The following is a 17,605-nucleotide window of genomic DNA, read 5'->3' on the forward strand; positions in this document are numbered from 1 at the left end:
CCAAGTAATTGAAAGTCACGTAGTTACGTATGTCTTAGCTGTTTAACAGATGACGGCGACCGAATGGAGAGTGTAGAAAGCTTTTTGTCACAAACTTTTTATTTACGTTCGAGGCTTCATCGAGTGAAAAAAGGTGTTATTGTTGCTAGAGTTTTCGTTGATAGTTTCGTTATATAGTTTTCCTTATGGATTTCGGGAAGAAAATGTTACTGTCGTTTGTTTGTTAGTGTCGTGAGATATGTCAAAGACGAGTACTGAAAAAATAAGAAATTTTTGGATTTTTTGTGAACGTAAATTGTTACAGTATGTGTTTTAAGAAGACTAAACAATTACAGTGTTTTACACAAATATGTACGAAATTGGTTAATACTACATAATTCGGCGTCTCAGTATTATAATATGTACCCTCTAAATAAAAATGAAACGATTAATAAATCTAAAATATCGTGTATATATGACAGTCCCTGTGATCCAAAGGACAGTGATTACGAAAAGTTATTTTGCCCAAATAACGAACTTTCGGAGCCCCCCAAAGCTCGGTGCGATAGATTGAAGACAGGGTCCTCCTGTCAAGCCCTTAAACATGCAGTGGCGGCTCTACATCCGTTGGACGATTTTCATAAAGAAAAAATTGGCGAGGGTTTCTTTTCAGAGGTTTTCAAGGTAAATATAACCATCATTTCTTCAAAACACTCATATATTTCGCATAATAAATTGAATGTAGGTCACCAAATGGCTCTTTTAACCTCGACCATACCATAATAAGAATACTAAAGGTATTCTCTATATCGTAAATTGACTAATAATGCACTTTTTGGCATAAAAACTAGAACAATTAAGTTATTCCAGAGGTAAACAAAAATCTGTAAATAGCTTGGCCAGAAAGTGTAGTTTATTTTTGAATCAGGCAAATTAGATTGGCGTTTAACGTCGAGGGGTTCGAACATCTTATATTTTCTTAATTATAAATAAAAGTAGGTGTATCAGACATGTGTCAATATAAAACATCATACCATAAAATTGTTTTTTTTTATGGAAAATTTTATAAATCACGTCATTATTGCACGAACTCTAAATTTGAAAATTTACAAAACAAGTAATTCTACTCACATTCCACAGTATCTTTTATTTCAAAATCTGAGTTGGTCGAATGTTTTTGGGGCAAGCAAACATGATGTATCAGCCAAAACTATTTTTGTTTTCTGTAATATAAAACTGCTGTATTGTATTTTGCATCCATAATCTGTTGTACTCTCAAAAATCTCTTCATCATACATATTTGAAAATAATTTTCTCATAATAAACTATTCAAATATAATTAAATATTCGAAATAAATATTGTGTTAAGTCCCCAAATAATTATTTCTAAATTAACACTAGGTCAATCAGTCTAAAGTGATCGAATAAAAAAATTTTTTGGTTGCTTGACCGTTTTCTATTTTGACAAATTTTTAATAAGTTACCAACTTTATAATTAGGATCTCAAAACAAGTTTTTTTTTATTTAACTCCTCCTGTGGGAGAGGCGGCCATTTTATTAAGCCGCACACAGCATTTTTGCGCTTTGAGGGTTTTGTAGAGAATAGAACTGGCATTATGAGACTTATACCGTTATTTTCTCCAAAATAAGTACTAAAACTTTAAAACTGTCGTTTTATTTTGAAAAAAAAATAACAAAGTGCCATTTTTAAGGCCTGGTTTTACAACGAAGGAATCAAATACCATTGCTAAGTTATTTTTTTTTTCCTCGATGATTGTGTAAGATTGAACTGTCTCAAAATCAAACATAGGTTTATTCAAGTATGTTTGTAAACCTACTTTGGAAAATTTCTATAGAAAATAGCAGAAAATATAACATTTATAAATCATAGAATATGCTGAGTAATATGACAAAATTATAAATTTTAAGAAAACGATGAAATTAAGCTTCTAATGAGTATCATAATTTAATAAGTCTTTATAAAATTATCTTTCAAGCTAGGAATCGTTGCTAGCAGATTTTTTTTCTCTAGAAATTCCACTCCGACTGGTCAGGTTTGGATAAGTCATTTCTCCAATAGTTTGATCAATATAGAGAAAAAAATTTTGTAGGTAGTTTAAACATTTCAGTAAGGCCGCCATATTGCGTGACGTCATAGGTATAAAATAAACACTGAACATATGATACAAAGTAAATAAGACAGTTATTCTCTCGTTTATTCTAGAATAAAAATAAACTCTGATTATTCTGAAAAATGGTATATAAATCGTGTTTTGTGCCAGGATGTAAAAATACCACGACTCAAAACACCTGATAAAGTTTTTTTACGATACCAAGAAATTCGAATATACAACAAAAATGGTTTGAAAGTGTTGGTCGTTTTGAGGATCCTGCGATATGTAATTATTTTTGTTGCCGGGATCATTTTAACTTATTTTAATATTTCATGGTAATTTTCAACGTGATTACGTAAGAACTTAACCTATAAAAGGTTTATTCTCATATATAGAAAAATGTATACGCAACCAATAAATAAAAACTGTATTATAACAGCACACGCAACATTGCCGACAACGATAACCTCGTGATCGCCAAACAGACAACCGATCAATGTTTTTATGAGGTCACAACTGATAACCAATGATAATTGTTTCCTTCCGTAGTTAAAAATTTGAAATTGGTAATGAATCTTGGATTTTTTCGGTTAATATTGATTCATTGAGAAGAGTCATGTTTAAAATACAGGTGTATAGGTGTGTTGTTTGCCGTAGCAATAATAAATTTCACTAAGTCCATTGTCCTTTTCGCTTTTAAGCTGTTGCAGGTCATAAAGTTGCAAGTCCGGAAATAGAAAATAATCCGAGGGGACTAAATCTGGCGAATAGGGTGCAATTCAAACTATAATTCATTCAATTTGGCCATTGCAATAACGAATTTGAGAGCTGGTGCATTGTCTTGATGAAACAACACTTTCTTCTTAACCAAATGCTTGATTTCTTCGCTCAAACGTTGCCAATAATACTCGACGTTGATAGTTTATCCTTTTTCAAGATATTCAATGAAAAGTATCCCACGCGCATCCCAAAAAACCTACTCCATGTCCTTGCTCGCAGATGGAACCGGTCTTTGCCATCTTTGGAGCCTGTCAGGCTAGGTACTTCTCGGACCATCGTCGTCTTTATTTACCCCGTCGCTTTTCGTAACCTAACCTAACTTTAAACAGGTTATAAACAATTAACGAAGGACTCTGTAGCATTAATCATTTATATTGCAACATTTTTGTTATCAAGAAAATAAAAATGGAATAGATTGAAATACTAACAGACCTACATGATGATTTTGATCTTATTAATTACACTGACGCCCGTATCTTTCGAGATATGCAAAAAAATCTTATCAAAAGATTACAAAGACAATTGTATCATAATAATAAATTTATAAAACGGCAGTATGTCTGTTTTATCTCAATAAAAACTCATTTTTTTGTATTTCAATCTATATTTCCATTGCTTTTTGAACCAATATCCTCCATACTACCTTATACTTTATATTCTTTCATTTTCTAATGCCTCTATTGCACACCGAATAACGCTGCACTAAAATTATTCATTTACACGGTACAAACAACGCAAAGTTTCCATCCAATACAAAATAGTTCGTCTACTCGACTAAAGATGGCGTTACTGTGCGCAACGTCAACAAAACCCTCCCCTTGCCCCTACCGGGATCGTTCTCGTACTAATGAAAACTAACCTTAAATATTTCTCAAAATATTCCAATGGCCTATCATACATTGAGATTGAAATATTTCGACATTTTTCTGTGTGTAGTAGTTTCGAGACTTACCACCAGTTATTTTTATATATTTAATTGACTTTGAGTGTTTTTTTTTATAATAAAAGCCTCAAACGTGTCTTGTAGTTGATTGTGAAAATATTGTGATTTTTTTAAGTATACTTTCCACATACACACACGTATCTTCAAATGCTTCGTATTTTGAAAAGTGTTGTATAAATAAATAACTCGAAAATACATCCATAATCTTAATTTACACCTTGAAACTATTCACCCATAAATACAATGTTGAATCATGTGATATAAAAAGTTTAATTAATAGATTTTTTTATTATAATGTTTATTCTTTAACAAACTGTGTATTATACATTCTCTAAGGACAACAATGAACGATGTAAACAACGCACAACGTTTCCAAATTTCATATATTCAAACATTTTTATAAATTGAAAAAAATGGAAAGTGAGTTAATGGAAAAATTGGTTGTATATTCTCAAAAAGGTTTCAGTAATAAATAAATAGTATCGACACATGTTTTATTTATAATTATATATACCAATATGGATTTTCAATATGCTGCTACATGGCAAAATAAAATTTTTGTTTATAGATTCATTTGTAATGAAGAAATTTCTAATTTTAGAAAATAAAACGTTTCATATGGCAGCCTAAACAGCTGATATAGTGAAAATTATAAAACAATAACAATAAGTGGATCAGTTTGTTTTTTAAACTTAATAACAGACGTGTTATATATTAAAAACATTAAAAATATATATTTACTTCCTTACTAATAAAGGTATACATATGTTGTTGTAGTTGGTTACAAAGCAAATTTTGTTATTGAAAGTGTACTTTTACTTTTTACCAATTAACACATGCTCCTGTTAATTAGTTTGTTTGGAATTAATTGTGCATTTAAGCAAAAAACAAACGTCATTTCATCATCAATAAAAAAGGTGTTTATTATATATTACTCTCTGCAGGTCAGTTAGGTGATTGACTGTATTCCATGAAGACAAATTTCTAAAGACATGGGAATCTTAGTTTTTGTATAAGTCAGTTTCCGAATACAAATCAAGGCTTCCATCACATGACTAATATGTCAGCAACAATATTTATATGAATCAAATCAAAATTATTATCAACTAAGTACAACTATTCATTATTGGTCCTGCTAGTTCAGGCTTAATTCTGGTTATTCTGTCTTTTCGTTACTTATTTGGTCTTATTTGTGCTTATTAATACTTGATTTAACTTATTCGGTCTTAGTTCTGTTTATTCATTCTTATTTCTGCTTCTTTGGTCTCTGTTTTGCTTATTTAGTCTTGGTCCTACTTGTTCGGGCTTAGTCCGGTTGTTCTGTCTTTGCGTTGCTTATTGGGTTTTATTTTTGCTTATTAATTCTTGTTTTTGTTTGTTTGATCTTCAATTTGCTTATTTAATCTTGGTCCTATTTATTTGCTCCTAGCTCTGCTAATTGAGTCTTAATTTTGTTTGTTTGGTCATGGTTCTGCTTGTTCAGTCTTCGTCTATTTTTCTTTTTTGATTGGACTTATCGTTTACTTTAAATATTATGTAGATTATGCAATAATATCAAAAATAAGAATATCAACAAGATTCTTGTGAATCAGGTTTTGAGTCATAATTATAATAATCTATGTTTAAACATCTAAATAAAGAGCAAATAAGACAAAATTCTGATACCTTAGTAGTATTTTTGACGAATTTGATACAAAATTAAATATTTGCCACCTGTTTTTATGATTTATATAGAAACTGCCAATTCAGTAGCACGAAAAAATCGTTCAATAAATGGCATCATGTATTTAATCACACTGTATAAACTTAAATCATTTGTTATGGATCATTTATTAGTTGTACATACAATATATACTTAATAATTGACTTCCCCTTCACTTTTTTTGATCATTTGGTAGAGTGATTTAGAGTAAATTATTTATTTATTAAAAAATGTGGGTATATAAAAAAATTTCACTCTCTTATACAAGAAGCGAAAAAATTTCGTAAAGACGTGCTTCGATGAATAAGGAGGTTCTCAGAAGATTCTATTAACGAAAAATAGTTTAATTTAAATACTTGGAATGTTATTCAAATAAGTTTCACTTTTTTCAAAAGGTTTTAGGTACACGGTTGAAAAATAATACAAAACATTATTCTGATATCTTTATTTGGCCTATGGACATCCTGTATTATTATTTTTGGGCAAAAACTTGTTAAATTTATGGTACTAAAAGATTATTGTCTCATCGCTTATCAATTATACCTACAGTTTACTACAAGGTCGAATAAAAATATCTATCTTTATAACTGAATAAATTTGAATAAACTGATATGACGTACAGAATAATAATATACTCACCTTTGAGGCTTGGAACTAGCAAATCAAATTATGATGATTTGGCTAATTATATTCCTAACAGTGAGAGATACTACGTTTAAGAAAACATTTTGTCTTATCGTCTGGCTTCCAACCTTCCAAAATTATAAAAATATATAAACAATTAGGTTAGATTTACTATATTCTAGCTGACAGCTGATTAATCGTTAACAGTTCAATGTTCGCGAGAGGCACATCGATTATTAATCGATTTTAATGATTATTTATTGGAATTAGAAGTTGTTTTGAATTAGTTTATATATTATCGATTCAATTAATAATATAAATATTTTTACGTATACGTAGAATATTAATACATTTTAATTTAGTATAACCCTTACTATCACTCTCTTCAATTAAAAATAAGAGATTTTACATATGACTTGAGGCGTTGTTGCCAGATTTTTCTATATGGCTACGTAGATACAGCCGGAACCGGCATGGTATTCATCCTCAAATAAGTTTTTATGTAGAATAAAAGCAACGCAATTAAATTTCTATAAAACACATGTTTTATTTTTTTATACCTTGAATCCGGTATTGTATCCAATGGACATATGACGCCTTATCAAATTTACTACTAAAAGAAAGTAGGTGGAGAATTGGTGTATAAAAATTATTTATACGGGGGTCGCTATTTATATAATTAAAACACGGTGTTGCCGATTTGTGTAATTTGTACGCAAATCTAAATATAAATATTGGGAAATGAGTGGTTGAAGGAACTTTTGGAAAATAAATGAATATTTATGAGGTTTTAAATTCCATGTTTTCAAAAACCCGTAACAACGTCTAGAAACAACATCCTTGAATTTACAATTTACACATAATTATACAGTTCAAAGTTTTGTCAATGCAAATTTGAGGTTTACTAATGATAAATTGATTACAGAAAAATCTAACCTTCACCGGACAACTTAATTACGTATATTAATTGAAAAAATTTATTAAATAATTAGAAAATTTATCGTACGTTTCCGTGTGACAAGAAACTATCGATAAAATAAAAAGTGGAAAGGAAACTAGTTTGTATTAGAACTAATTTATCGCCCCCCGTACAACGCCGAACCTAATATATTCGTAAAATTGATAATTCGCAATAGTTTAATCTTTATTGTATATATATAGGGTGTTTGAAAAAGTTTTTTATGAAAAAAAAATTAATAAACTAAAACGCAAATTAATCAGCTACTTATCGGCGCACGAAAACATTCGAAATGTGTTTTTTTTATTGATTTTTGTACGTCAATTTCCCTATTTCTTATTGTCACAGGTGACCCATCAGACGACGGGTCAAGTGATGGTACTGAAAATGAATACCCGTCATTCGAATCGGCGCAATATGCTCAAAGAAATCCAATTAATGAATCGTCTATCGCACCAAAACATTCTAAGACTTAAGGGAGTGTGCGTCCACAAGGCGCAATTGCACGCCCTCACCGAATACATCGATGGCGGTTCTTTACACCAACTCATCCATAATAGATCCGTGGAAATCGAACAACAGACCAGAATTGAAATAGCCAGAGATATAGCTAGCGGAATGGAATATTTACATTCGAAAGGTGTCATACATAGGGACTTGACCAGTAAGGTAAGTTATTCGATTCATATTAATTCAGTATAAATCAACGTGAGTTCGTCGAATTTCCAGAATAAAATATAGATATGGCAACAGCGCGATTGTGTACGTAAGGGCGGCGGCCATATTGTGACGATTCCACGAAATATTATAAAAACGATTTGAGTCGTGCGTTGGTTCGAATTCCGATTCTACTTTTTATTAGCAGATTTAATCGTTTGAAAAAAATAACGTTTTCAACTATAAATATGAATTTAAGTGCTCCAATTAACCTTGGATTCGGTTATCTAAAACGGCGTTCACTTTTTTTCGCGTTTGCACATAACCTTATACGACATTAAGATAAATATAAAAAAAAGTTTTCACCAAATTTACGATTATATTTTAGCAAACCATAAATTATGCTGATACGACGTTATAATCATTTTAAAGCAAATAATGTGATTATGCAAATATTTGGAATCATATCGAGATTGGTGTGTCTCATGATAAATTATTATAGCGATGACTTTGCTACAAATTATAATGACAAAACTAATTAAATCATTATTCGGATCATCTGCAATCTCGTGCGGTATTTATCATACAAATATTCGCGTCGATTTATACGAGGTATAACAAAAAATTTGTTTAATTTCTCATTTCTTAGACTTTTTCATATGTTTATGTTTCTAAATCTTCTCGATTTTAGGTTTCTTTTTATTTTTCGAAAGATAGATAAATTTTGACGTTTCGACTTTTTTTTGATATTTTGATTAGGGCTGAAAGAAAAGTCGAAACGTCAAAATTTATCTATCTGTCGAAAATTAGTGGAAAAAAAACTAATTTTGATACAGAAAAGACCTAAAATCAATGACATTTAGAAACATAAACAAAAACTTAGTTTATAAATCGATTCATATACAGGGTGTCTCGCATAAAAACCAACACAGAGCAGAGGCGTATCGGGGAGATAAAATTATGACGTTAAGGGGTAATTTACCTCTATACCAAGTTGTGGGGGCTCAAATTTCGAAAAAAAAAATGATTTAATTTTATTTTACGAAAAATAATACTGGTAAAAAAAATTTTAGAATTGAATTTTCCATGGTACGGTTTTTAATCGACCGGAGGATTAAAAAACTGGGAAACTTTTAGGTTAGGTCGCCCGTAATCGACCCCTCAGAATGGTACAATCGCCTTTATTACTTGATTAACATTTTTTTCGATTAGATTCGATAGTTTTGAATCGTTGTACGTTTGCCCACGTAAATCTTCGATCATTTCTATATAACTTTGGCCTATTACATGACTCATACTCAAAATTTACGGACCTACGAGACTCCCAGCCCACATACACACACCCCAGGTAGTTTTAATTTTTCTTCAATGAAGACGTGAGGATTCCGGTCATTCCAGTACGTGCAGTTGAAGCTTCGTCCGACCATAAAGTGGACTACGTATCATCCCGACTGGAAATTCCTATCGAAATCGACCTACGGGTCGTTCGGAACGCGGCGCGTCGGTAACAGAGCCCGTTTTTAAGAATTTCTGATAAGTCTCCACACAAAACGACATTTTTATGAATAATTCGTTCTGAAAATGGTATATGCAGACAGTACCACGTTTCTTTTTGTTCCTTTGGCTCAAGAAATTTCTTAAAGGACCAAAATTTGGACCGTTACGATTGAGTGGCTGAAGGATATCCTTGATAAAGTTAAACTCAGGCTTCGTAAGCTCATAAGCGGACTACTTATCATCCCGACTGGAAATTCCTATCGAAATCGACCTACGGGTCGTTCGGAACGCGGCGCGTCGGTAACAGAGCCCGTTTTTAAGAATTTCTGATAAGTCTCCACACAAAACGACATTTTTATGAATAATTCGTTCTGAAAATGGTATATGCAGACAGTACCACGTTTCTTTTTGTTCCTTTGGCTCAAGAAATTTCTTAAAGGACCAAAATTTGGACCGTTACGATTGAGTGGCTGAAGGATATCCTTGATAAAGTTAAACTCAGGCTTCGTAAGCTCATAAGCGGACTACTTATCATCCCGACTGGAAATTCCTATCGAAATCGACCTACGGGTCGTTCGGAACGCGGCGCGTCGGTAACAGAGCCCGTTTTTAAGAATTTCTGGTACGTCTTCTACACAAAATGACATTTTTATGAATAATTCGTTCTGTAAATGGTATATGGAGACAGTACCACGTTTCTTTTTGTTCCTTTGGCTCAAGAAATTTCTTAAAGGACCAAAATTTGGACCGTTACGATTGAGTGGCTGAAGGATATCCTTGATAAAGTTAAACTCAGGCTTCGTAAGCTCATAAAGCGGACTACTTATCATCCCGACTGGAAATTCCTATCGAAATCGACCTACGGGTCGTTCGGAACGCGGCGCGTCGGTAACAGAGCCCGTTTTTAAGAATTTCTGATAAGTCTCCACACAAAACGACATTTTTATGAATAATTCGTTCTGAAAATGGTATATGCAGACAGTACCACGTTTCTTTTTGTTCCTTTGGCTCAAGAAATTTCTTAAAGGACCAAAATTTGGACCGTTACGATTGAGTGGCTGAAGGATATCCTTGTTGAAGTTTACGATCAATAAACTCGGGCTTCGTACTACTATTCGGACATACCCCGTAGCAACAAAAAAGTAATTAGTCGATTTGTTTGTCATTGTATCGGCGTCCTTGCTAATATAAACGTATTCAATTGATTAAACATTCAGTACAGGACAATATTGAATTATTATTAATTCAATGTAAACGTTGCGTCCTCAAATTGGGTTCATACCTATTATAGATGAATCATTTTTATAAATATCTTTCGATTTGAATTGGCGAAATTTTAAAACATTTTAAAAAATCGTTATTTTTCAAAAAAATTTGCTTTACGAGGGTTTTCGAGGTCGTCGATTCCGAATCCGTCCCTGGCGAAACAACTTCGACCAATTTCCAATCGTTGACAATCATCTTCCATTTTGTTTTGGCGTTAATTCTTGTTTAACCGAAAATTTCATATAAATTTGAGACATTTTGGAAAATACTTGAACCTTGTCGCGCGATAAAGCCGACATATGTTTCAATTTAAAAGCAACACCCTATATATTTGGGTTTATCCCTAGTTTTTAAAATCTATCTACAATATCTTCTTCTTCTTTTTTTTTTTTTGTCTTCTATAGAACGTCCTCATAAAACATCTGGATTCCGGCAAATTGAGAGCGGTAGTCGGCGATTTCGGCCTTTCCACCGACATCCCCGATCCCAAAGAGAAAACCAAACTCCCGATAGTGGGTTCGCCCTATTGGATATCGCCCGAAGGTCTAAAAGGGAAATACTACGATGAACGCAGCGACGTATTCAGCTACGGTATCGTCTTGTGTGAACTTATCGCCCGCGTCGAAGCCGATCCCGATTATCTACCCAGAACCGATAATTTCGGTTTGGACTATCTCGCCTTCTCGGATTTGTGCGGACCAAACGTTGTACCTGAATTTCTAACGCTAGCTTTCAGGTAAGAACTAAATGTAAAACTCCATTTCAGCTATTCATTCACGTGTCAAATGTCATTCGTTCTACGATAACGTAAAACTCATAGAACGGATAAAATATTTTGACAGTATTGACGTTGAGGTTATGTTATTCATACGCATATTTTTCTATGGCGATTAGATGTTGCTCCGTCGATCCGAAAAGCCGTCCCACGTTCAAGGAAAACTTCCAAGCCCTCGCCGATTTATTGAACGACATGAAGTTGGCCGAAGATAAGCGATTGCGGATGGCGAATTGCGCCGCCAAAAGCGAAGAACAACTTACCGTGGTAGCGAACGCCGCGGCGAACGCGTGCGCGCCCCAACATCGAAAAAGTATGTATAAAAATCCGAAGACGTTTCATTTTTTTTGCGACTATTGTCGTTATTTTATTTTACGTTTTTTATTCGATGATTTAATTTATGACCTGTCGATTCGATGTTGTAGATTTCATTAAAGATCCGTATTTATTTTTAGCCGATTATTTTTATGTAAAATTGTTTTTTTTTTTTTTTCAGGAACAAGGAACTTGTTTTTGTTGTTTTCGAGGTATAAAGTTTCCTCTATTGTTGATTACACCACCTTTTACATATTTTATACAGATAAAACTCTTCTATCCATTCAATTATCATTTACAAGTTCTGATTTTGCCTCAACAACACCATTTGTGTCATCATATATATAACCTCCAATTTTAATCCTTGAATCTGGTTTGTACTCCTTCGAAACACAATTTCCTCATTCCCTGGTTAACATAACCTCACATTTTCTCAAAACCCAGAAGGAAAATACTTCAAATTCTTCTTCGATTGCTACCAACTGTCTCCCCAATTGTGTTTTTATTTGTCCTTGACAAGCAGGCGAATTTAAGGATTCATCTGATCCTTTAAAATGATTAAAATCGATTCGTGTACTTCCGGAAATTAAATTAATTGATATCCTGTTGATCCTGGCAAGGATAATGTTACGAATTTATGAAATCATTGTGTTTTTATTGGTCCTTGACAAGCAAGCGAATTTAAGGATTCATCTGATCCTTTAAAATGATTAAAATCGATTCGTGTACTTCCGGAAATTGCATTAATTGATATCCTGTTGATCCTGGCAAGGATAATGGTATAAATTTATGAAATTATTGTGTTTTTATTTGTCCTTGACAAGCAGGCGAATTTAAAGATTCATCTGATCCTTTAAAATGATTAAAATCGATTCGTGTACTTCCGGAAATTAAATTAATCGATATCCTATTGATCCTGACAAGGATAATGTTACGAATTTATGAAATTATTGTGTTTTTATTTGTCCTTGACAAGCAGGCGAATTTAAGGATTCATCTGATCCTTTAAAATGATTAAAATCGATTCTTGTACTTCCGGAAATTAAATTAATTGATATCCTGTTGATCCTGGCAAGGATAATGTTACGAATTTATGAAATCATTGTGTTTTTATTGGTCCTTGACAAGCAAGCGAATTTAAGGATTCATCTGATCCTTTAAAATGATTAAAATCGATTCGTGTACTTCCGGAAATTGCATTAATTGATATCCTGTTGATCCTGGCAAGGATAATGTTACGAATTTATGAAATTATTGTGTTTTTATTGGTCCTTGACAAGCAGGCGAATTTAAGGATTCATCTGATCCTTTAAAATGATTAAAATCGATTCGTGTACTTCCGGAAATTGCATTAATCGATATCCTATTGATCCTGACAAGGATAATGTTACGAATTTATGAAATTATTGTGTTTTTATTGGTCCTTGACAAGCAGGCGAATTTAAGGATTCATCTGATCCTTTAAAATGATTAAAATCGATTCGTGTACTTCCGGAAATTGCATTAATCGATATCCTGTTGATCCTGGCAAGGATAATGTTACGAATTTATGAAATTATTGTGTTTTTATTTGTCCTTGACAAGCAGGCGAATTTAAAGATTCATCTGATCCTTTAAAATGATTAAAATCGATTCGTGTACTTCCGGAAATTAAATTAATTGATATCCTGTTGATCCTGGCAAGGATAATGTTACGAATTTATGAAATTATTGTGTTTTTATTGGTCCTTGACAAGCAGGCGAATTTAAGGATTCATCTGATCCTTTAAAATGATTAAAATCGATTCTTGTACTTCCGGAAATTAAATTAATTGATATCCTGTTGATCCTGGCAAGGATAATGTTACGAATTTATGAAATTATTGTGTTTTTATTGGTCCTTGACAAGCAGGCGAATTTAAAGATTCATCTGATCCTTTAAAATGATTAAAATCGATTCTTGTACTTCCGGAAATTAAATTAATTGATATCCTGTTGATCCTGGCAAGGATAATGTTACGAATTTATGAAATTATTGTGTTTTTATTTGTCCTTGACAAGCAGGCGAATTTAAAGATTCATCTGATCCTTTAAAATGATTAAAATCGATTCTTGTACTTCCGGAAATTAAATTAATTGATATCCTGTTGATCCTGGCAAGGATAATGTTACGAATTTATGAAATTATTGTGTTTTTATTGGTCCTTGACAAGCAGGCGAATTTAAGGATTCATCTGATCCTTTAAAATGATTAAAATCGATTCGTGTACTTCCGGAAATTGCATTAATCGATATCCTGTTGATCCTGGCAAGGATAATGTTACGAATTTATGAAATTATTGTGTTTTTATTTGTCCTTGACAAGCAGGCGAATTTAAAGATTCATCTGATCCTTTAAAATGATTAAAATCGATTCTTGTACTTCCGGAAATTAAATTAATTGATATCCTGTTGATCCTGGCAAGGATAATGTTACGAATTTATGAAATTATTGTGTTTTTATTGGTCCTTGACAAGCAGGCGAATTTAAGGATTCATCTGATCCTTTAAAATGATTAAAATCGATTCGTGTACTTCCGGAAATTGCATTAATCGATATCCTATTGATCCTGACAAGGATAATGTTACGAATTTATGAAATTATTGTGTTTTTATTGGTCCTTGACAAGCAGGCGAATTTAAGGATTCATCTGATCCTTTAAAATGATTAAAATCGATTCGTGTACTTCCGGAAATTGCATTAATCGATATCCTGTTGATCCTGGCAAGGATAATGTTACGAATTTATGAAATTATTGTGTTTTTATTTGTCCTTGACAAGCAGGCGAATTTAAAGATTCATCTGATCCTTTAAAATGATTAAAATCGATTCGTGTACTTCCGGAAATTAAATTAATTGATATCCTGTTGATCCTGGCAAGGATAATGTTACGAATTTATGAAATTATTGTGTTTTTATTGGTCCTTGACAAGCAGGCGAATTTAAGGATTCATCTGATCCTTTAAAATGATTAAAATCGATTCTTGTACTTCCGGAAATTAAATTAATTGATATCCTGTTGATCCTGGCAAGGATAATGTTACGAATTTATGAAATTATTGTGTTTTTATTGGTCCTTGACAAGCAAGCGAATTTAAGGATTCATCTGATTCTTTAAAATAATTAAAATCGATTCGTGTACTTCCGGAAATTAAATTAATCGATATCCTGTTGATCCTGGCAAGGATAATGGTATAAATTTATGAAATTATTGTGTTTTTATTTGTCCTTGACAAGCAGGCGAATTTAAGGATTCAACTGATCCTTTAAAATGATTAAAATCGATTCTTGTACTTCCGGAAATTAAATTAATTGATATCCTGTTGATCCTGGCAAGGATAATGGTATAAATTTATGAAATTATTGTGTTTTTATTTGTCCTTGACAAGCAGGCGAATTTAAAGATTCATCTGATCCTTTAAAATGATTAAAATCGATTCGTGTACTTCCGGAAATTGCATTAATCGATATCCTATTGATCCTGACAAGGATAATGTTACGAATTTATGAAATTATTGTGTTTTTATTGGTCCTTGACAAGCAAGCGAATTTAAGGATTCATCTGATCCTTTAAAATAATTAAAATCGATTCGTGTACTTCCGGAAATTAAATTAATCGATATCCTGTTGATCCTGGCAAGGATAATGGTATAAATTTATGAAATTATTGTGTTTTTATTTGTCCTTGACAAGCAGGCGAATTTAAAGATTCATCTGATCCTTTAAAATGATTAAAATCGATTCTTGTACTTCCGGAAATTAAATTAATTGATATCCTGTTGATCCTGGCAAGGATAATGTTACGAATTTATGAAATTATTGTGTTTTTATTTGTCCTTGACAAGCAGGCGAATTTAAGGATTCATCTGATCCTTTAAAATGATTAAAATCGATTCGTGTACTTCCGGAAATTGCATTAATCGATATCCTATTGATCCTGACAAGGATAATGTTACGAATTTATGAAATTATTGTGTTTTTATTGGTCCTTGACAAGCAGGCGAATTTAAGGATTCATCTGATCCTTTAAAATGATTAAAATCGATTCGTGTACTTCCGGAAATTGCATTAATCGATATCCTATTGATCCTGACAAGGATAATGTTACGAATTTATGAAATTATTGTGTTTTTATTGGTCCTTGACAAGCAGGCGAATTTAAGGATTCATCTGATCCTTTAAAATGATTAAAATCGATTCTTGTACTTCCGGAAATTAAATTAATTGATATCCTGTTGATCCTGGCAAGGATAATGTTACGAATTTATGAAATTATTGTGTTTTTATTTGTCCTTGACAAGCAGGCGAATTTAAGGATTCATCTGATCCTTTAAAATGATTAAAATCGATTCGTGTACTTCCGGAAATTGCATTAATCGATATCCTATTGATCCTGGCAAGGATAATGTTACGAATTTATGAAATTATTGTGTTTTTATTGGTCCTTGACAAGCAGGCGAATTTAAGGATTCATCTGATCCTTTAAAATGATTAAAATCGATTCGTGTACTTCCGGAAATTGCATTAATCGATATCCTGTTGATCCTGGCAAGGATAATGGTATGAATTTATGAAATTATTGTATTCTAATCGGTTCTTAACAATTGTGCAAAATTTTGTATTGATCCTACTATTTAATCTCCAAAAATATGTCCCCGATGAACCTGACAATGATAATATTACGAATTTATGAAATTATTTTCAACGATAAATACGAAATCTCTTGATTGGCGTTTTTTTTTTAGTTCAAAATGAACTTAACCAAAAAGTTGACGTTTTCTACTCAACGCAATACAAGTGTCGCCATCTAGTGGACATAAAACAAAAAGTAGCTTAGAACTTTTTCCCCTAGTCCACAATTGTCGGTATATTTGATAATAATACACGTCATTGATTGATTTTTATTGAAAAATTTGCACGTTTTTCATATTTCCTGTTATTAAAATTCGAATTTTTTTGCAGTCGTCCATCGACGGTCCTTCTCCGAGGACACCTCATTATTATCATTGTCGTTTTCGACGCCCAGCGATAAAGCTCGTCGTCACGCGTTGCTAATGTGCCGACAGGATCCTCATTACAAGCCGAGCACGACGAACCCGTTCGCCGGGCTCGCGCAATTCCAAGGCGTCAAAAAACTCTTGGGCAATTTTTCATCGTGTTGCGAAATGGCCTGTCCGTTAACCGAATCGAAAGATAGTCCGAAATCGTTGCCGGGTTCGCCGACGTCGTCCCGTAAAGCCCAAACTATACGTTCGCCTTTATTCGTCCATCCGATGTACAAAGGCGGTTCCGGTTCCAATTTGTCCGAATTGACGGCCGAAACGTCGGCGGGTTTGTTGAGGCGGAGGGGATCTTGCGAATCGGGTTTCTATTCGAGTGTCGGGGAGTGTTTATCGCCGAATAGTATGTGGGGTGATAGTACGGCGGTTAGTTCGATTAGATCGTTGGACGAATTAGAACACGCCGAATTACAGGCGCTCTGTAAACGCGCCTCGTCTATATACACCGATAGCAGCGAGGATATTTCTAGTTTGACGAGTTGCGATTGGCAGAACGATTTGAAACCGAATATATCGTCGATTGTTGAATATTTCGAACGTAAAGGTACCAGTTTACGTCATCCGGGCGGTTCGCAATTGAGTTCCAGGATAGCCAGTCTGAGGAGGTCTTTGGAGAGACATAATACCGGATCTACGTGTACGGCTAGTACACATTTGGCGTTGCAGCGGCCTAAATGTTCCAGATTAGTTATTTGCGAGGGGGCGGTTAGATCTAAGTTGCCTTTGTTCGATAAAAAGTAAGCCTGGATATGTGAATGTGCGTTTCTGTTGAATACATTTACAAAAAAAAAAAATATTTCAACACTCTATATATATATATATATATATATATATATATATATATATATATATATATATATATATATATATATATATATATATATATATATATAAGTACATATATTTTTCTTTCTTC

General features: G+C 32.8%; 1 protein-coding gene across 2 annotated transcripts in view; it reads left to right on the plus strand.

Moving 5' to 3' along the window:
* LOC130446967 (dual specificity testis-specific protein kinase 2) overlaps positions 1-17,605 on the plus strand; it is a 23,304-nt gene continuing 5,699 nt past the window's right edge. The window contains exons 1-5 of one of the 2 annotated variants that reach the window (XM_056783534.1): positions 1-663; positions 7,449-7,769; positions 10,925-11,256; positions 11,415-11,608; positions 16,592-17,548. In XM_056783534.1, coding sequence (XP_056639512.1) covers positions 400-663; positions 7,449-7,769; positions 10,925-11,256; positions 11,415-11,608; positions 16,592-17,430 — 1,950 coding nt within the window. In that variant the 5' untranslated portion in view covers positions 1-399 and the 3' untranslated portion in view covers positions 17,431-17,548. Of the gene's footprint in view, positions 664-7,448; positions 7,770-10,924; positions 11,257-11,414; positions 11,609-16,591; positions 17,549-17,605 lie in introns of those variants that run through there. The other variant, XM_056783533.1, reaches the window with a different exon arrangement.

This window comes from Diorhabda sublineata, chromosome 7 (genome assembly GCF_026230105.1).
Source record: "Diorhabda sublineata isolate icDioSubl1.1 chromosome 7, icDioSubl1.1, whole genome shotgun sequence".
NCBI classification, from domain to species: Eukaryota; Metazoa; Arthropoda; class Insecta; order Coleoptera; family Chrysomelidae; genus Diorhabda; species Diorhabda sublineata.